The sequence below is a fragment of the Lactuca sativa genome, chromosome 6 (assembly GCF_002870075.4).
Source record: "Lactuca sativa cultivar Salinas chromosome 6, Lsat_Salinas_v11, whole genome shotgun sequence".
Classification (NCBI taxonomy): domain Eukaryota; kingdom Viridiplantae; phylum Streptophyta; class Magnoliopsida; order Asterales; family Asteraceae; genus Lactuca; species Lactuca sativa.
This window is the reverse complement of record NC_056628.2, coordinates 161162495-161184830: the sequence shown is the minus strand read 5'-3', so window position 1 is coordinate 161184830 and position 22336 is coordinate 161162495. Positions and strand designations below refer to the sequence as shown.

Sequence of the window (22336 nt, the reverse complement as noted above, 5' to 3'; positions counted from 1 at the left end):
TCACACAAGGTGAGTTCATACCCCTACATTTTCATGTTTTCATAAGTTTTTAGGGGGGGAATACAAGTTAAAACACCAAGAACATAACTAAAATTTTCTAACAGCTTTCATCAAAAAAGTTAGACTCCATTCACGGACTGTTTTGGACACCTTAAACATTTTAGTTTTCAAAACTGTTTTAGGTGCATGTAGTTCCACTTCTTAGCTTTAAAATGACTACTTGCACATCTCCATACGATTTTTCTACAATTTATGGTGATTTTTACAAAACTGCCTATCATTTCAAACACCAATCCGGACCAGTCTGTGATTATGGACTTTTTCACCTAAGTTACAGGTCATTAAAAATCATGATAAAAATTATGAGTAAACTAGACACATTTTGGGAACTCCCAGAATTTACGGATTCAGTTTTCGACTTCGTATGATTTTTCTATGAATTTTCAAAAACAGTGTAGAAAGGCTGAAAATTTGTTAACAGCTTGTAATTTTTACAACACTTTGTATAATGTTGAGCAAAGTGGATAATTTCAAGTTCTAAGTATTGAATGTGATATGTTGTAAATTTTATCATCATAAACTGAAAATAAGTCATTCATGATAAGATTATTCATTCATTTAGAACACGTATATATATATATATATATATATATATATATATATATATATATATATATATATATATATATATATATAAACTATAATAAGCATAGTTTATGGATTTTATAATCCTAACACTTTTTCATAAAAGAGTTCTTATATATTACAAACGTTTTGGATAAAACTATAATAGGTATAGTTTTAAATACATCACATAACACACACGTACGAAAAGGGTACATTCATACAGAAAGGTTTTACACTCCCGCATACAACTTGTAAACTTGTTAACCTAGATTGTGAGACATTCTCTTTCCGTACGTCCGAGTGCGGAATATAAAATCCTGTACGTTATAATCAGAGTCTCCTGGAGGGAGAACGTGATAGTTATATATAGATCTATATTGGGTTTGACACCCCACACCTTGCTGCTAGCTACAGTTGGACCTGCAGGTCTACGGGTGATAATTGTCATTTCAGTTATTCGACGCCTGAGAAACGTCGTGGCAGGTTCATTAGTCTTAAGTATGATTATAGCGGCTCACATAAGGATATAACAATACATAAAGTTTACGGGATTTTTATAAAACTTTAATGGGTTTTATGTCGATTTTAAAATCACTTTTATCTCAATAAGTACCGATATTACTGTCTACATTCGGTTTTTGGTATTTATGACTACACATCATTTTGAAACCACATTTATAACTTTAAGTATAGACGATACTTGTTATTTTCTCGGTCCTGAGACTTAGGACTACATATACATTAAGTATTAACAAACATAAGAATTTGCGGGAACATCATTTAATTCAAGTGCGTTTATGTCAATTTAAGCACATTTTATTTTCCTTTAATAAGAAAGGTTACTTATACATTTTGGTCGTCGGTTATGAGACTACATTACATAAACTTTATAAAGAAAATATCGGATTTTCTGAATACATATCATATCATTTTTACAAGGAAACCGGTCTATTTCTCCAATAAAATCTCTTATGAACTCACCAACCTTTGTGTTGACACTTTTCAAAACTACTTGTATTCTCAGGAATTCAGTGAAAACAGGAAACCAACAACGTTTTGAGGATGGGACGATAAATCGTCAAATAGTTCATTTTGTTTCATAATGTAATTGATTCGAATCATGTAAACATATACATTGGTGTAACTTTTTTAGTTATATTTATGATGGTTGTATTTACTTTGAGCACTATTATACTCATTGTTGTGATACTCTACATGAAGTCCTCCACCCTCGAACGTTTCCGCCATCCTTGGTTTGGGGGTGTGACAGACAGAATCCTAACCGTATCTTACTGTTGAAAAGATCTTTCATATAAACAAAGGTGACTCTCAACATGAGTCTCGTCCCCCTTATGTCAACCGAAAACATAACTCCCATCCTGAAATCCAAAGATTTACAATTGCATTCTATCCGAAATCTTCCGACTCCACTATGACCTTCCACTGAACTGAAATATAAAATTCCCAATCCACCATAGAGACTGACAGTCTCACACTTGGTCCCTCCACAAGACTCATACTAAGAGTCTAACTAATAAGGGTTACTCCTACCTAACCACCACATGGATGCCAACCAATGACCTTAAAGTTATCTCACTCTAAACGAGACCCAATACCTTACTCAAGCCAATTCCACTGGATCTCACCCAAACTATTCAATCAAGCAGGCCTCACATCGCCTCAGATCCAACGATCCTCATACTACTCAAGGAGTGGCCCTCCATCAATATTGTCTACCTCGACCCAGGCATGTGCTAATCTTTCCTCAGCCCAACTGACTACTTCTACAATGACATTCTTCATTCTGGTGAATGATACAATCCCGAAGCATACTATAACACTTTCCTGACAGCCTATCATCCTTGTGTATGCTATGTCTATCCCGTAGTCTTGCAACACTCACATACTGCCATGGACCCAACCCATGGTCTTAATGACCATCTACCACACCATCCATGATAAAAAATGGGTTAAACCCATATCGAATGTATCCTAACCAGGTGTTCAAGTTATGCTTCGAACCCTAAAGCTTTCATCAGACAAGAACATGTAGAGAGGCTCTAACACAAATTCCTCCACCTGTAGCTGCTCACATCTCCTTTATACGCCATGACTGATGTTTCACATATTCGGAAAAGATAACTTGAACTCTCCTTCCTGTGCAAATCTTGGTCACCATAATTAGAACTATCCATCCACTTGCCCATGGTAAAAAAAGTTATTCCTTGTTTCGCACCTAGATTTATTCCCCATAATCCCAACGTTTCTCCCCCACTTGGATTCAACTGCACTCCCCCAACCATAACATTGATGGATTTCCAAACCATCCCATAACCTTACTATTCGAATCTGTCGACGACCTGAGCTCTCAAGAACTAGCATTCCCTAACCCTCCAATCCTAGAAAACACACACATACACATCCCATAACTAGATGAATATACCCCAACATCTCAATGAACTCAACATCACCAAGCACCTTCCACTAAATCCACTACAAGTCCTCGACGACTTTATCGGTTGATAAAGAACAAATTCTCAACTATTGAAATAGGTACCCAACCCGTTCAACATCCTACTTGCACTAGAACGATTCCCATGCGTACCTATAACTGACCTAACTTCGAAAGTATGAACTTGACAACTACCGTTCTTAATCACATGACCAAACTAATTCTATACTACCTCGAAACCATGAAAACCCCTACACGTCCTACATTCAAACCCAACATGCCCACCTTGTGGATTCCTTGAATTCTTGCTAATACCACCAAATGTCGGATCGACTGCTGGTCTCTTAAGCGGTATACATAATCTTCTTCTAAACACGACTCCCAGCATACAAAATGACATATGAAGATTCTCAATATCATCATGAAGAAAACTCTAATTTCTAGATGGAGACTTAGATATATGGAACATAGCATCTCATACAAAAACATACAATCATAAACACATTTAATACGACTATGACGGAAGGAGTACAACTCACACCTGTAGTGTCAACTAGTGGAACTTGGATCTCCTTGTCCTGCAACTGCAATGCTCGAATCTTCACCATAAGAACCTCCACGCTGCCCTTGCAACCATTAGAAATCATCAGAGTGGATAGAGCAGGTACCCTCACTGCTCCCCTCATCAACTCCAGTCAATCGACCTTCTTGTGGCCCACTTGGTTGCAGTGAAAACATATCAGAACTGATCCTCGAGGGCAATCCCTACTGAAATGACCCATCTGTCCGCAACTGAAACATCCGCTCCCTGTTTCCCGATAGCCTCCCACACTTAGAACAATAGCCCCGACCCTATTGGCCTCCTAAACACGAATCATGAGTCATGGGCCTCTTCGCCTGTCCCACTGCTGTCTGAATCTGTTCTGCCTTCCTCATCCCAAGGTGCTCCCAATCGATATCCCGCTCTTAGGATCTAGCAGTCATATTATTTAGGGTATTGCACCCTGACAAGCTCACAAGATCAATAGTGTCGTCCTTCAACATATCATGATACCTTGCCTTCTTCATTCTCTCGTCCGCCACATACTGCAGAACCGACAAAGCCCTCTCTCGAAATAAGGGAGTCTGTGCTCCCAATTGTCCTGCCGTGATCTCGGCTCGAAGGGCCCCGAGTCGCTCATCCAACAACTCCATAATCCTAGTGCGGTACACGTCCAGACACTCGTCCAAAATCTCTATGATCCCCTCTTTAACCGAACCGAAGATCATTGGAGTCTGCTCCGAAATACCACATGTTATCTTCGACGAGATGAACTCCCATATTTGCTCATCAATCATGTAACAACCCAATTTGACAACCAAAAATTTTCATTTTTATTTACGTAAAACCTCCTAATTATAAATCCATTATGAAGGAAAATGTTTATTCCAAATACATTTATAAAAAATCGGAGAAACATTAAAGCATAAAGTCTTCATTATTGTTGATGAATGTGTATAGTCACACCTTTTCCTTCCCATGATGACTGATGATACCTGAAACAATAAGAGTCACATAGAAGCTGCTCGCATCCCTTGTGGTTGATCTAAAGGGCCCACACACATCAGTGTGTATGAGATCCAATAGACCCTTACCCCTTTCACAAGTGCCAAGGGTGACTTGGTCATCTTTCCAAGTAAACAAGACTCGCACACGTCATTGTCCCTAAGGTCGAATGAATCCAACACTCCATCCTTTTGGAGTTGGTCTATGCGTTTCTTGTCGACATGTCCAAGACGACAATGCCACTGATGTGTTTTAGCCATAAGAACATCCTATGTGCTCATGCAAACCCTAATGCTTGGATCTAGGTTTCTCTATTGTACATGCAATGTATCCAAGACTTACAATCTTAGATCTAACATATTATAAACTGAGATTAGGGTTTAGAGAATTACCTTTGATTGTTATATGGCAATAAAAATCTCAAATCCACCTTGTAATGACTTTAGAAAGCTTAGAGTCACAATTGTCACTCCTCTAATGGCTCACAAACACCAAGAGCAAGAGGATGAAGAGCAAGGAGAGAGGAGCTGACCAAAAATGCCTAGAAACCCTAGAGGAACTCTTAGCCACGTTTTTGGGGCTTAAGGGTGCTATATGTATATGTAGGCTATTGGGGTTTTCAACTAAAAAACCCTAATCTGACTGCTTAAGCCCTAAGCAGCCCATGGACCCTTTTAGTATAACCCTTGGACGATTTCTAATGGGTTTCCCCATGGAATTCGTCCAACCTATTATTCCAAGGTGATCCATAGTCCAAATGTAATTATCTTATAATTACAGTTCCAGTCCTTTAAGTTTAATTAATCTCTTTTAGCCACAAAATTAACTATCAATTAATTCTTGACTAATATTAATTAACCAATATGATTTCTCCTTTAATATATTATTCTCATAATATATTAATAAATCATAATTAATCCTTTCTCTCCATAATTCATCCTATCAAGTTGCTTTGGTGAAGGCAACCCTAAAGGACCATGCACCATCGGGTCAAGTACATACCAAAATAGTTATGGACTTAGACACTAATCCAACAGCCACAAGCATGCTTTATCCAAACCATTGGATGAATCAATACACAACACATCATTTCCTAAGTTATCTAAAACCATCACAGTTTCATATATTCCATTACAAGACAATGCTTCAAAATAAAATACACCATTAAGATAAGCATTAATAGAACCCTTTTCATTATCAAATGAATATCTAAAACCTTGTCTATATAAACCATGAAATGAAATGATGTTTCTTGCCATATCTGGCGAATAACAACAATTGTCTAAATCTAATCCTAATCCACTACTGAGCATTAAAGAGTAAATTTCGATCTTGGTGACAGGCGATGATCTTTTGTTCCCCATGATCAAATTTATCTTCCTATGCTCCACATCCCTATCTCTTCTTGGGCCCTGCAAATCAGAACAAATGTGAAAACCACATCCTGTATCAAGTACCTAAGAAATGGAATGTGATGAATTATTAGATTTAATTGTGTAAATACCTGCGTAGGATGGCTTGACCTTTCCATCCTTGATGGCCTGCAAATATTCTGGGCAGCTTCTCTTCCAATGCCTTATTTTGTGACAGTAGTGGCACTCTACCTCCTTTGGGTTAGAGTCGGGTTTAGCAGAACCAATTTTGGTTCCACTAGAAGAGGTACCATCTTGGGATTTACCCTTGTGGTGGTTCTTTGAGGGTGCCTTCCTCTTCTTACCCTTCCCTCGCCCAATAGCCAAAACATGGGCAACGGTTGGAGCGGGAGTTGATGCAACAGACTTATCCTTGAGATTGCTCTCAGCAATCCTACGCAAGCCTTGTAGCTTACTCAAGGTGACCTCTTCCTTATTCATATGGTAGGTCATTCGGAACTGGTTGTAGCAGGGAGTGAAGGATGATGTCAATCGCCAGCTATTCATCAAAGTTAACATTCAACTTTAGAAGACGATCAACATATCTCTGCATCTTTTGTAGATGAGCGGTAAGGGACTCTCCACTACCCATTCGGGTAGTGATCATCGAAGTGATGATCTCATACCTCTCTTGCCTTGCACTTTGGTGGTACCAGTCCAGCAAGTCTTGATGCATCTCATAGGGATACATGTCCTCATAGGACTTTTGGAGTTCGGAAGTCATTGTCTCTAGCATGATGCAATGGACTTTCGTGGTATCATTCTTGTGGGCCTCAAAGGCAACGATCTCTTCGGGAGTAACAATGTTCATGTTGATCTCCTTCAACTCCTTATCAAGGACATACTCTTTGTCCTCGTAACGGGTGACCATTCTTATGTTACAGATCCAACCGTTGAAATTGTTTCCATCGAATATCACCCTCCCACACAAGTTCATGAGTGAGAATGAGCCGGAGGAAATCGAGCCAGAAACATTGTTGTTGTTCATGTTCGACATCTGAAAAAGAAAAGAACAAAGTTTGATTAGAAATGAATCCCTAATTAAAACCCAAATGAGAAATTAGGGCTAGGATCCAACAACATTATTTACATATTAGAAGAGGGATTTCGTAATCTAACATGCAAATAATTTGAAGGTAAGTGAATGGCGATTCACTAATTCTCCACCATGAAAAACGAAAAGAAGATTAAGTTTTAAATGTATTGAAAACTCCTAGATCTTTTGGAGATTCATTGAACTTTTCAATGGCATATTTAAATCTTGATATGCCCCTCAAGTTTGTGACTAGGATGCCGAGGATCACAAAGCGGGTGTGAATAACCATGCAAATGTACATGGTGCCCTCATTGTTACAGTCACCTATTCGATGTTCTGGTTAACCACACACGCTCCATCGAACTATGACAAACATTGAGTCACCCTTTGCTACCTTTGCTTAGACCCAATTAGTGTGCCGGTTAACCACACACGCTCCACTAACGTCTTAGCAAGGATACAAAGTGTAATTTCATGGAATTGCATCAATTCACTTTTCCTAAAGTAACTAAGATTGGATTTTTTTTTTGTAAAAACATTTAGTTACTTTTATAATTCATTATACTTATTAATGAGAAAGGGTTGCCCTATCCTACCCATTCGGCTAACGACCCTCCACCAATCAAGGAAGCGGTGGGTGAGAGTGGACACCCATTAAATGGCCATTTTATAGGCCATAACCTTATACCCCCTTAGAGATTGGCTTCGTGAATGAGGTCTACTAATGGTAAGACTAGCATTTTAGGTTATACATATATACATATTAATCTTATAATATTATAAAGTATAATATTGAATTTTAAACTTGTAAAATTCTAGGGTTTGAAATTTAAATAGTTCAAACTAAACATTTTAATCACAAAATTTAAATTTCAAAACTTGAGGACAAGTTTTGAACATTTCAAAACACAAAGGATCAAATAGAAAATAATTTTAAATTAAACAATTAATTTAATGATTATCTAATTTGACCTAATCAAGATTATTTACAAGATAATTCACCAAATAAATTCAAATAATCAAATATTATTAAATAAGGAATTTATCATTCAAATAATTGGTAATTATCTTTTGTTTTGTTAAGGATATTGACAAAAAAGTAATAAAATTCGGATTTTATTAAACTAAAACGATTTAGGTAAGTATCCTTAAGCAAAACAGCAAGAAATCCCGAAAATCCCTCTGTTTGATGCTCCGACTCGCTGAGTCCCCTTATGGACTCGTCGAGTTCATTCTACTTGTCGAGCCCACATTGGGACTCGCCGAGTTCGTCAGGAAGATAACACAAAACTTGAATTTAAATCTTGAAAGAATAAACAAGGCATCAATACAATAGAAATCAAACATAACTCTGATACCACTGATGAGTTTTACACAAAAGAACTTTCCTATGTGCACATGCAAACCCTAATACTTGGATCTAGGTTTCTCTATTGTACATGCAATTCATCCAAGATTTATAACCCTATATCTAGCATACATATTACAAAACTAATGTAATTAATGAGGTCTAGGTGATTACTTCTTCAAGAACTCTTGATCTTTCTTCTTCCTTGAGCTTAGAGTCACAAGTGTAACTTCTCTAATGGCTTACAAACACCAACAAGCAAGAGGGTAGTATTTGAGAGAGGGAGGAGGCACACAGAGTTGGCTCTAGGGTTCTTAGAAAGCAAGTACCTAAAATTGCATGCATAGGGTCCTATTTATCCTGTAGGAAGCTAGGGTTTCAGTCAAAACCCTAATGGACAGCTTAAACTCTAAGCAACCCATGGAACCTTCTGGAATACAGGCCATGGACGAAAATATGATGGGCTCTCATCATAATTTCATTCATTCCTTTAATCCATTAGGTTTCCAAGCCCAAAATTCAATTATCAAACATTTGACAGTTTAAGTCCCCTTTATTCAATTAATCTCTTTTAGTCACCAAATTAATTCCTAATTAATTTATGACTAATATTAATTAAATAATATGATCTCTCTTTTAATATATTATTATTATAATATATTAATAAACCATAATATCTTCTCTCTCTCCATGAGTCACCCTGTCAAGTTGCTATGGTGAAGGCAACCTAAAAGGACCATGTACAATCGGGTCAAGTACTTACCAAATATAGTTACGAGCTTAGACACTAATCCAACAACTACCTCCTACACCTACTCGTATTCATATCAAAGGGATCGTCACAGACCACCTGATCGTCAGACCACACATCTAGGGTACACATACATCCTATACATTTCCAAAGAGTGGCTAATCCTTCCTCACGTTGGTCTGCTATAAACTACACTCACTCATGGAACTTCCACCAACCCTACAGTTACTCGTGCATGCTAATCATACACAACGTTAGATTCCATAGACAATTGAATACTTAATTCTACCCTAAGCCCATAACCAAACAAGGAACATGAAATAAGGCTAAACGAAACATTCTCGGGCTATAAAATCTTAGTTATGTACCATTATGGTGCATACACTAAGAAACTACAATATTGATGTCAATTCCATCTAGCATACAAGAAAATCTCATAGGATACCATGCATTATAATTTAGGAAATTATATCATGTAATTACTAAAGATCCCTAGCCTACAAGTAGCATGAAATTCTATCATAACCATCATAAGCAAATAACAGTGTGGATATCTTGGAGAATACTTTCTTGCACCGGCTGATCGGACACATCTCATACCTCCTTGGTTATTTTTTGAAAACAGTTTTGAAAATAATTTGGAAACTTTTGCAGATCCTTAGTTTAAGTCTAGATTTACATAAATGTTCATCCAATTATCTCAAACTAGGGCTCTAATACCAACTTGTAACATCCTAAAAATCAAGGCAAAGTTTTCATTTTTAAAAACCATCCCAAAATCCATAAGTTTACAAAACAAGTTCCCAAAAATCATTATCATGAATCAGAGTATCCCAAAATCATCAAAACACATAAAATCCTCGATGATGTACACGATGAAGCCTTTGCCTTTTACTTGTCCTCTGAAGTACCTGAAACCATAAATATCAAATTGTAAGCCAAAGATTAGTGAGTTCTACTAAATACCACCACACAACATATAACAACATGTATACTGGGTCCACATTCATCAGATTAGATTACCCTTGTGCCCACAACATGATTCTGGTTCGTCTACGTGGCCCACAACTTATGTCTGGATTGCTCCCGAGCCTACATCATAAGTCTGGCTTGCCTTTCCGGCCCACAACTTATGTCTGGCTTGCTCGCAGGTTTGTTGGCTTCCATACATAGGAATATTGCCTCAACCTAACCGTACTATGTCAACATATGTAACAGATAAAACACATACCAACAAACATATAATCATGCATATCTAACAGATCACTACAAAATAGCAACATCCTATACTAGGATACATAGCCTAGTGGGTCGGGACTAGTGTCTTCGAACTATAAGTACAGTGAGGAAAACACACCTTATAGACTATAAAATAGCTAAATATATCACTACTCCAAATGCTGCCTCTACAGATCACCTATTCAACTAACAAGGATCCAAACTCATACTATTATACAAATTACCCAAAATTCCCTTAAGTCAAACTTGGTCAAAGTCAATAGTCAAAAGTCAACCTTTAGCTGGTCACCATGCCGTTTCCGCTAATCAAGAAAACAGAAGAGCCTTAGCCCAGTCGCCACGCCATGGCGACCTAAGGCCACACCATAGGCACTGGGCTCCTAACAACTTAATGGGTTAAGCTGTTTTCTTCAATTGTAAGGTTTCTAGAGCTTAGATCTGGTCCATTCTATGGTCCAAGTGGATTAGGTTTCCAAATTTATCCCTTTAGACTCTCCAAGAGATAGAGATCTCACTCCTAGGTCCAAAAGAGGGAAACCACAACTTGATTTAAACAAATAAGCACTTAATCTTGAAGATCTCTAGCCCAACACTTCCAGAAAGGTTTCTAGCATCACAAATAACATAAAAATCCATTCTTTCCAAACATGCATGTCCAATGCATGTCTTGAACTCCCATTAGGTCAAAAAGAGGTATTATGGCAAAAAAAATCCATGCATGACACCAAAACTCATTACTAATCCAGATCCAAAGCACTAAATACCCTCAATGGCTTGAAGATTCATAAACTTGCAAATTTTACGAAATATCACCAATCCAATCAACAATAACATGAAGATTTAAGAACAAAATTCAAGATCTAGCAACCTATCATGATAAAAATCGAGTCTTGGACACTTACAAAGGTCCAGAAGAGTGCTACAACAAATGGTGAGGACTTTCTTGCTGAATCTTAGGTACTTTTTCTTCTTTCTTTCTTCAATGGCTTCCAAGGACACCAAAAATGGCTTAAATAAAGGAGAACGAGGATTAGGGTTTCTTAGGTCTTAAGGAGGCTGATGGAGGATGAGGGTAAGGAAACCCTAGCCTCCTTATTTCTTTAAATATGGAGCAAAACCCAAAAAATAGGGTTTGTTAATTACCAGCTGCCACCCCGTGGCCATATATTGCCACGTCGTGGTGGCTTAAATGAACCCACAATCTTATCTTGATTTGACACGTCATGGTTCCTCCACCATGTCGTGGCAAACCCTAAAATGCCAAAAATTAAAAATATGAAGTACCTCGGGATCTGGGTGTTATAGTCACCAATGACCAATTCTTCGGTTCCATCGTATGGTGCATGAGTTGTGAGGTTATTTAGATCATTGGTTGCATGAAAACTTGCTCCATTGTTGACGAGCTAGTTTTCTTTGATTGGTGTAGATGCAGTAACATGACTCATGACATGAGCTTGGGCATGTTGGACCTTCATATTGTGATAAGGAGGAGTAGAAGCATATGGAAAGGACTTTTTAAATGTTGAACAATTGCTTAAGGAATGTCGTTTCTGGTGGCACCATTGAACAATTGCTTAAGGACTTTTTAAATGTTGAACAATTGCGGTTTTGGTTAGTTGCTTTAGGCGGTATTGTTATTGTTTGATATGCCCTTGCGATGGAGATGCATATGTATTGACAAGGATTTGCCATGTTTCTCGAGAAGACAAAGCATTTGTCACCAGTGGAACAATTTTTGGTGATATGGTTCCGACTAGGGCTCCAAAGAGAAGACGATCTTGCCTGGACCATTTTTGGTAGTCGACGTGCAGAGTGGTTGTGCCATCAATGTCGATTGTTGGAGTTGGTGCTAGATGTGAGCCATTAATGAATCAATATAGATCTAGACCATGCAATATTGCTTTGATCTGTGTTTTCCACCCAAGATAGTTGGTGGATGTCAATTTTAGGGTTGCTAGGAAATTAACAATGGTGATGTCCTTCAGAATTGTGTTGGTGGTGAGTGAGGAAGAGGATGAATCAATGTTGGTCCCCATTTGTTCTGGAGAGTCAGGTGGTGAGTTTGTGGGTGTGGTGTGTACAGAACCAGACTTTGATACCATATAAAGAATAAAAGAAGAAGAAGAAGAAGAAGAGATACGTGGGAATTACATTTGTATTTGATTGAATTGATTACACAGGAAATACATCTAGGATGTATATACAATAGAGTTACAACTAACTACAGAGAGATACATGGAAACAATATTTGACAAAGTAAAAATACATGCGTGTTAAATAGGAGTAGATAGAAGTTATATCTTAATATTGATGACCATGACATTCCAGTTATATCACTTTAGTTGAACTTATTACATGATTCCTAGAGCTTTTTTCTTTTAATGATCAAACATACAAGGATTTTGATCGAAGATATTATAGCTCCACATCAACATTATCTTCTGTTATAATTCTACTTGGGTCGAATTTTTTTTGTTGATTAGTTAGATCTCACAAAACGTACACTTCAAGTCTTCAATGAAGAAATTTCAGGACACGGATGTGGTACCTACTGAATTCGAGTAGTCTATTGCTTTAGGTAATATCTATTTTATTTTCTTATTTTATTTTTATAGTTTATTTCATAAAGACCGTATACTTTGTCTTTTTTATTTTTTTTAATCTTCCTGTTTTGTGGGTTTATTTTGAGAAAAAAAAATGTAGTTTTAGAAACACGATACGAAATTACTTTTTTGGAATAAACCCTTGTTTTTATTGATCCTATGAATTTTTTTTATCTTTGATCTTTTATCTATTTAGACCGTAGTTGACTTGGAGAACGCAAACAGGGATCTCAAGAGTGGCCAAGAAAAGTTCACCAAATTGGAATGGAATTTGTCCTCAATCAGTGGCTCAATGGTAAAGTATTTAGAATATGTACTATTCGTATAAGGCCGAATACTTTTTGTTTAATTCTCATTGTTTACTCTATTCTAAAATGTCTAATGATAAAAAAAGATCATTATCAGAGAAGTGATTTTGTATGTATATCTGAACTAACCTTTTTTTTTTATTTTTATTATTATTATTTTATTTTTTCCGATTTTGGTCTAGGGGGTGTCATTGAAAACGGGGGAAGAAGTCGACAAATGCAGTGACAGGTATAGTTTTCTTGTTAGTTTTTGCAAAAATGAGTAAATTTCAATACTGGCCCTCATTTTTTTTTTTTTGGTTTTACGTCCCAAAAGGAATAGCTTTGTAATTTTCGTAATTATTTTTTTTAGGGGTGATAAATCGGAGAGTTGTGTTGTGTTTTGACACGATAGGATGTCGTATTTGTTTTACTAATATGAAAACGACCCAATTAAAACATGATAAAAACGACAAACATGAAAACTATAAAATAAAACAAACATTTAGTTAATTTATGTAGTTCAAAATTAATCTCACAAAATATGACAAAATGAAAAAAACAACAATCATATGTTAAAATCGTGTCAGTTGCGTGTTGAATATTCAACACAAACACAACACGACACACTATGATGTTGTGTTTTTTTTATACTTGACACAATCACGACATGGATACAAATTTGAATTTCAATTTAGTCTCAATTTTATTTTATGTCGTGTATTTTTGTCATGTCGTATCATGAACTGTCACCCCTATTATTTTGTGATGGTTTTGGTTTATCGCTTGTGGTTTTGGTTTATCGCTTGTTAAATCTAACTAATTAGTTGTACTTTTTTAAATGCTCATTTTGTTTGCACACCACACCTCAAAAACACAATGTTCTGTAAGGACCAATTTTGTACTATTCTTTTAAATTTATTGTTAAACTACTTTGTAAATATAACATATTTTATTTTACATTATCTTAGAAAGTATAAAATTTAAACAAATCTTATCATGATATGATTTTTATTGTTAAAGGAAACGCATAAAAGGATCATTAAAGATAGTCATCCGTGGGTATTTTGATATGCTTGTCAATTAACTCATTTCTAAAAAAAGTATGTAAGGAATTAGGATTTGTTTTCTGACTATTTGTGATAAACATCATGCTGCTATCCATTAATTATACTGAAAGCGTACTTGGAGTCATGTTGCTATCCATTAATTATAGATAAAGCTGAAAGCATACTTGGAGTAAAAAAAGATAAATGAATAATTGGATGAAGGGACTTATTGTATGACCTTGATTAGTAATTTCATTTCTTTATTTTATTAGGACATTATATACTTTAATAAATCTATCAATCCAATCATAATATAAGTGAGATGTAACATCAATAAGGCAATAGAGATGTAAGTAGAATGCTATTTTCAGTGTATGTTGCTACTATTGATAATAAAATAAAATACATTGCACATATTGGTAACAAACACTTTGAATCTTGTTTTTCATTCAAACTTGTATTCAAATGAACACATTTAGAGGTGGAACTGACAGATTCAAAGCTAGTCAAGAGGTGAAACAAACACTTTGAATGACTAAACCTTTTAATGGAACCATTAAGAGGTTAAACAAACAACCCCTTAACCTATTAAAACATGTTTTATACCTTACATATAAAAGAAACGATCATATATATCTAAATTCATTAAGTATTGTTCATATTAAGTCCATTAAGTCAAGAAAGCATCATATTAACGGCTTTAGCATTTAGTTCGTCATCTACTATTACATACAAAATTTGATTGGCAGATTGGATAATACGTATACTTGTAGCATGATTATTACAAACTTTTTTTTGACGTTATTAATTGTTTTCATGATCAATTACACATAAATTTTCTTATGAAACAAGTATAACAAGGTAATGATATTTAACAATTTCAAATTAATATTTTATATTCTTCACCAAACAGTAGAATGCACATTTATTTTATGAATGTGAAGTTGGGAAAGCCATGCCCCACAACATTATTGCCCCAAAACGACAACCAATGTGTCACAATCACTCTAAATAGACATCAATATTATATAATTAAAAATCCATACTATAATTATATAAAGTTTTTAAACAAATTATTTTTAAAACTTATAAATATGTAAAAACATTCTGTTTGATTCTTAACATGCTGAAACCTGTTTAATCGTTTTTACTTTGATTCAAAATTTAAAATGATACTATTTAACTCACGGGAAAAAAATTCAAATTTTAAAATGATATAATCTATTATGTAAATATGTCAAATTTTCTTTATGGCTTTGTCCCTTATATATTTTGCGAAGTACAATTCTCTTGTTCTATACATTTTATTAGCCCATTTAGTCAACATATTAATTACTATAATTATTGTACTTTACGTGAAATATATTTTCACAACAAAGACAATGTGAATTACATCATAAATTTGTCATAACATCGAGTGTTTATATCTCCATTTCGTCTTGAAAACCATAGTTCCATTTGTAGCTAAAAGTTTCTATCAAGCAAACAAAACCAATGTAAAAAAAGGCACAAACATATAATACATCTTGGATAAATTATTGACAAGATCCATTGACTAATAATTTCCTCAAAAAAGAGCACGTATATAAACTCGACTATAAATATTTTCAACCGATGTTTAACCCTTTGCATAATTATTAACAAAAGAGAGTGCGATGCTAGCCAAATGCGCAATATTCAGAACCTGTTTACGAACCACGTTCTTTAACTCTCCGTTCATACTTTTAGCCGAAAAACCATCCGTACATGTGTCATCATCTGTCAAAGCAGCACTGACCCAAGTTTCTATACTGTTCATGTTAAACAGAAAGTCAGATCCAGATCGAACCTTTCCCATTTCCACCATGGATATATGGAGCTCATATGCTGAATCACTTATCTCTTCAAGACAATCTTTTAGGGCACCCGATTCCCTCTTAGTTATCTTGTGGGTTCTTGAATAAGTGGTCAGATTTCGAGAAGTTGAGCGAGTGGCGCTGAGGGTTGCTGCAAGTGCGGTCTGCGCCAAGAGTCTTGGACTGGTTCCGATGCGTGATAAGTAAGGCGAGAGGTACACGTAACAAAGCTGAGGGTACAATGTTTTGTTGCATGATTTGTAGAGGAAAATGGTATTCGATTTTATTGGGCATATTGCAAGGCTCAGTAGTATGAGCCATGCTAAAATTGCTCGCCCCATATCTCTCTAGATTCTCTGTCTAAGGGAATGAAGATAAGAAAGGAATGGGTTGCAATATATGGGCAAAGAGTGCATATGTCATGATGGTGGGTACCTTATCTCATGTTATATATATATATATATATATATATATATATATATATATATATATAAATTCTAAGATATGTTAAAAAATAAACTAAAATAACATACGTAAAGAAACTTGATGGAGAAGAAGATTTAGAAAGATATTAGATATTTTATCTTTCGTGAAATTGTTACCTATTATTCTTACAAGAGCATGTTATATATATACAACAAAACTACCTATCATACGTAATATAAATAGTATGACATGATATCTTTTACCAATTCACCAATTATTGGTGTCATTCAATAATTTACAACACTCCCCCTTGGATGACACCATTTCTAATTTAGAGTTTAGTTTTGAAGTACTGCCTCATTAAAAACCTTGTTAAAGAAAACCCAGTGGGAAAAAAACTTTAGCGAAGGGAAAAAGAGTGCAGTGTATAGTTGACTCCCCCTTATTTAGACATCTGTTACATTATATTCTATGCACATGTCGCATTCCAATGCCATGTACATGTTTCCTGAAAGTTGCAGTAGGAAGTGCCTTCGTAAAAAGGTCTGCTACATTGTTGCTGGATTGAACATATTTGATTTCAACTTGATGATTCTTTATAAGCTCTTGAGTGTACTTAAAAAACTTTGGAGGTATATGTTTTGTCCTGTCGCTCTTGATATATCCTTCTTTCATTTGAGTGACGCATGCTGAGTTATCTTCATATATCAAAGTTGGACCTATGTCTTTTTCAAGTCCACATGAAGTTAAAACTAGTTGTGTCATCGATCTCAACCATGTACATTCTCTACTAGCTTCATTTAGTGCAATCACTTCAGCATGATTTGAGGATGTGGCAACAAGTGTTTGCTTTTGAGAACGCTAGGAAATTGCAGTACCTCCATTCATGAATACGTATCCAGTTTGAGATCTAGCTTTATGAGGATCGGACAAATAACCTGCATCTGCATAACCAATCAAGCCTTGTTTTGAATTGTTAGGGTAAAATAACCCTAAATCACTAGTTCCTCGAAGGTATCGAAAAATATGTTTGATTCCATTCCAATGTCTTTTTGTTGGGGCTGAACTAAATCTTGCTAGCAAGTTTACAGAGAAAGAAATGTCAGGTCTAGTACAATTAGTAAGATACATAAGAGCTCCAATTGCATTTAGATATGGCACTTCTGAACCAAGGACTTCTTCATTTTCTTCGCATGGACGAAATGGATCCTTGTCAATATTTAATGATCTAACAACCATTGGAGTGCTTAAAGGATTTGCATTGTCCATATTTAAACGTTTCAAGACCCTTTCTGTGTAATTTGATTGATGCACAAGTATTCCGTTAGGCATATGTTCAATCTGTAAACCAAGACAATATTTGGTTTTTCCAAGATCTTTCATTTCAAATTCTTTCTTTAAAAGTTCAATCACTTCAAGGATTTCTTTATTCGTTCCAATGATGTTCAGATCATCAACATAGACTGCTATGATCACATATCCAGATGTTGTTTTTTTAATAAATACACATGGACAAATAGTGTTATTTTTATAACCTTTACTTGTCAGATAATCGCTTAAACGATTGTACCACATGCGCCCAGATTGCTTTAAACCATACAAAGATCTTTGTAATTTTATAGAATACATTTCTTTGGGGTTTGTACTTAACGCTTTAGGCATTTTAAATCCTTCAGGGATTTTCATATAGATATCACTATCAAGTGATCCATACAGGTAAGCTGTAACAACATCCATAAGACGCATCTCTAAATTTTTAGATACTTCCAAACTGATTAAATATCTGAAAGTGGTTGCATCCATTACCGGTGAATAAGTTTCTTCATAATCAATTCCAGGTCTTTGAGAGAAACCTTGAGCAACAAGTCTGGCCTTGTATCTTACAATTTCGTCTTTCTCATTTCTTTTTCGTACGAAGATCCATCTATATCCTAATGGTTTCACAACTTCAGGTGTGAGGATAATTTTCCCAAAAACCTTTCTCTTGTTAAGAGAATTTAATTCAACTTGCATAGCTTCCTTCCATTTAGCCCAATCATTTCTTCTTTGACATTCAATGACAGATTGTGGTTCAGGATCATCATTCATAATATCACATGCAAGTGAATAAGAAAATATTGCACTTATACTATCAGTTTCATTTTGGTCACATATTCTATTTGGTTGACCATAATTTTCTGCATCATTCTTTTTTCCTGGGGGAATTTGAATAATTCGTGTTTCTCCAGGAACACTTTCCTCATGATCTAGTGCATTTTCTGCTCCTCTTCTTTTTTGTGGTTCTTATCCTTAGAACCAAATGGCCTTCCACGCTTCAGGCGTGTTTTAGACTCTTGAGTGACTTTATCATCAGATTGTCCTTGTGGAATGTCAATTCGAGCTGGAACATTGACAGCTGGTATATATGATTTAGTCACCCTTTTTGTGTCAGTAAATGCATCAGGTAATTAATTTGCCATTTCTTGGAAATGCATTATCTTTTGAACTTCCATGTCACATTGCCTTGTGCGAGGGTCAAGATATGATAAAGAAGGCTCATGCCATGACACATCCTTTTCCATAATCTTCTTTTCTCCACCTAATGATGGGAAATTTGCCTCATCAAATTGACAATCTGCTAGGCGTGCTGTGAAAACATCACCTGTTAATGGTTGAAGATATCTTATAATAGAGACTGACTCATAACCAACATATATTCCCAACCTTCTTTGAGGACCCATTTTTGTCCGTTGAGGTGGTGCAATAGGGACATATACTGCACACCCAAAAATTCGCAAATGGGATATATTTGGTTCTTGACCGAAAACAAGTTGTAGTGGAGAATATACATGATATGAACTTGGTCTCATGCGTATCAATGATCCAGCATGTAAGATTGCATGGCCCCAAACTGAAACAGGAAGTTTAGTCCTCATTATCAATGGTCTAGCTATTAGCTGGAGACGTTTAATTAGTGATTCAGCTAAACCATTCTGTGTGTGTACATGAGCAACTGGATGCTCAACAACAATTCCGACAGACATACAATATTCACTAAATGCTTGTGAAGTAAATTCACCAGCATTATCAAGTCTCACTCTTTTGATAGTATAATCAGGGAAATGTGCCCTTAATTTAATAATTTGGGCAAGAAACTTTGCAAATGCCATATTACGAGTTGATAATAGGCAAACATGAGGCCATTTGCTGGATGCATCTATTAAGACCATAAAGTATCTAAATGGTCCAGATGGAGGGTGAATCGGTCCACATATATCACCTTGAATTCTTTCTAGAAATCTAGGCGATTCCCTTTCAACTTTCATTGGAGAGTGTTTTATAATTAACTTTCCAAGGGAACAAGATGTACATGGTTTTATGCTATTGGATTGAGGGAACTTTTGGTCCTTCAATGGATGTCCATGTGTATTCTCAATTATCCTTCGCATCATTGTTAATCCTGGGTGGCCCAACCTATCATGCCATAAACTGAATGTCCTAGGATCACAATGTTTTCTTTCGATTACCATATTTGATTCAATCATATGTATATATGTATAATGCAGACCGGAATCAAGTGTTGGTAGTTTTTCAAGCACACGATTTTTGTCTATAATGTACATATATTTCTTATTTTCAATGGTCACAGTCTTTGTGTCATATCCTTTGAAATATATGTCATTGAAACTTAATAAGTTTCTATTAGACTTTGGAGAAAATAAGGCATTTTCTATACAAAAGCTTGTACCATTTGGTAATATAAAATGGGCTTTCCCGGTTCCCTCTATCATGTCTGCAGGACCTGATATTGTATGTATGATTGTTTTTGTTGGTACTAATTTTGAAAAATATTTCTTTGATTTCAGAATAGTATGTGTACTACCACTATCTGCTATACAAAGATCTCCAATCTTTTCTTGGTGTTGCGCTCCAGTTGGATTCATATTAAACTTCACATATGAAAGGAATAATAAGTGAATAAACATAATAATAATTATTATTAAAAAGAAAGTTCATTTATTGAAGGAAAGGCATTACACAAAAAAAAAAATCAAACAAACGAAGGAAAAACAGTTTTACTAGAACAATAATAGATTTTCTTTTTAGTTTATGTCTTCCATGTCATTGCAGAAATCAGCAACATTTAGCGGAGTGAATTCAACATTATCAATGAGGTTTGCTTCTTTTCCTTTTCCTTTAATGGACTCTTGATAAAGTTGACAAAGATGTGCAGGTGTGCGACAGGTCCTTGACCAATGGCCCGTGCTACCACATCTATAACATGAACCATCAGATTTTTGTGATGTCCCAGTGTCATGCCTTGCCACTTTGGCCTTATCTTGTGTGTGGACATTGTTTCTTTGTGAATTTTGGTAATTATTCCTTTTCTGGCCACGACCACGATTATCACCTTGTCCACGACCAGAATTATGGTTCTGATTATGGCTTTGGTTTCAATTAAAATAGCCACGACCTCGTCCTCGACCTCGGCCACGACCACGCCCTCGTCCACGTGTATTGTTTCGATTACCATCAGTATTTGTAGCATTTGCTTCAGGAAGTGCTACTGATCCTGTTGGACGAGATTCATGGTTTTTCATCAAGAGCTCGTTGTTTTGCTCTGCAACAAGCAGGCATGCATTTAGTTCAGAATATCTTGTGAACTTTTGCATTCGATATTGTTGCATCAAGGTAATGTTTGTTGCATGAAATGTGGAGTAAGTTTTCTCCAGCATATCTTCATCAGTAACTTCTTGTCCACAATACTTGAGTTGTGAACATATTCTGAACAAAGCTGAGTTGTATTCATTCACTTTCTTGAAGTCTTGAAACCTCAGTGTTCTCCATTCATCTCTAGCATTTGGAAGTATAACTTCCTTTTGATGATCAAATCTTTCTTTCAAAAGATTCCAGAGAATACTTGGATCAGTAACATCAAGATATTCAAATCTCAACATTTCATCAATATGCTTACGAAGGAAAACTTGTGCTTTTGCTTTGTCTTGTACCAAGCAATTATTAAATTCGTATATAGCATTTGAGATTCCCATGGACTCAAGATGCATTTTTACATCTATCATCCATGGCACATAGTTTTTCCACTAACTTCAAGTGCTGCAAACTCGAGCTTTGCAATGTTGGACATAATGTAACTATAAATTTTAAACAAAATAAAAAAAATTAAAATTAAAATCCATTTATTTCAATAAATATTACACAAAAAAGAAGCGGTAAAGCTAACATTGTATACAAGCCTAAAAGTAGATGAAATTCCATATTATCTTCGATGTTAAGAATTGGGATGAGAAGTAACATGACTATCATAGTCATGATTATCACAAAAGGGTGAATCATCTTGAAACTTAATTTCTTGAAATTGATTTGTTTGATAGAAAAGAGAAAATATTTGTTGTGGGTAAAATAAACAGGGTAAAGATGTTTATTTATAGTAAAAAAATATAGCCGTTGTTTTTGCTGTTTATAACCGTTACATATATATATATATATTCGTTGTGTGTATATGTATTCTATAAATCATCTAATAACACTTATAACCAATACAAAACCTTACTTGGTATAATTTTAATAATTAGAAACATAAATAAATATTAGTAAATGTTTAAATAAAATTAATAAGAGTATCTAAAATATAAATAAACATTGACATGTATGAATAACTATAATTTAAATGTTAGTATGCATAAATAAAAGTTAGTTGCATAATGTAAATGTTAGTTTGCATACA

General features: G+C 35.3%; 2 protein-coding genes across 2 annotated transcripts; both read right to left on the bottom strand.

Moving 5' to 3' along the window:
• Positions 1–15847: 15847 nt before the first annotated feature.
• Positions 15848–16602, bottom strand: LOC111903791 (21 kDa protein). Its single transcript, XM_023899550.3, has one exon. The coding sequence runs from the start codon at positions 16524–16526 to the stop codon at positions 15969–15971; it is 558 nt and encodes a 185-aa protein (XP_023755318.1). The 5' UTR covers positions 16527–16602; the 3' UTR covers positions 15848–15968.
• Positions 16603–20693: 4091 nt separating this feature from the next.
• Positions 20694–21656, bottom strand: LOC111893399 (uncharacterized). The gene is made up of 2 exons (XM_023889458.2): positions 21122–21656; positions 20694–21001 (listed from the first exon to the last, which is right to left on the bottom strand). Exons 1-2 carry the CDS (start codon positions 21654–21656, stop codon positions 20694–20696), a joined length of 843 nt encoding a protein of 280 aa, XP_023745226.2.
• Positions 21657–22336: the final 680 nt, after the last annotated feature.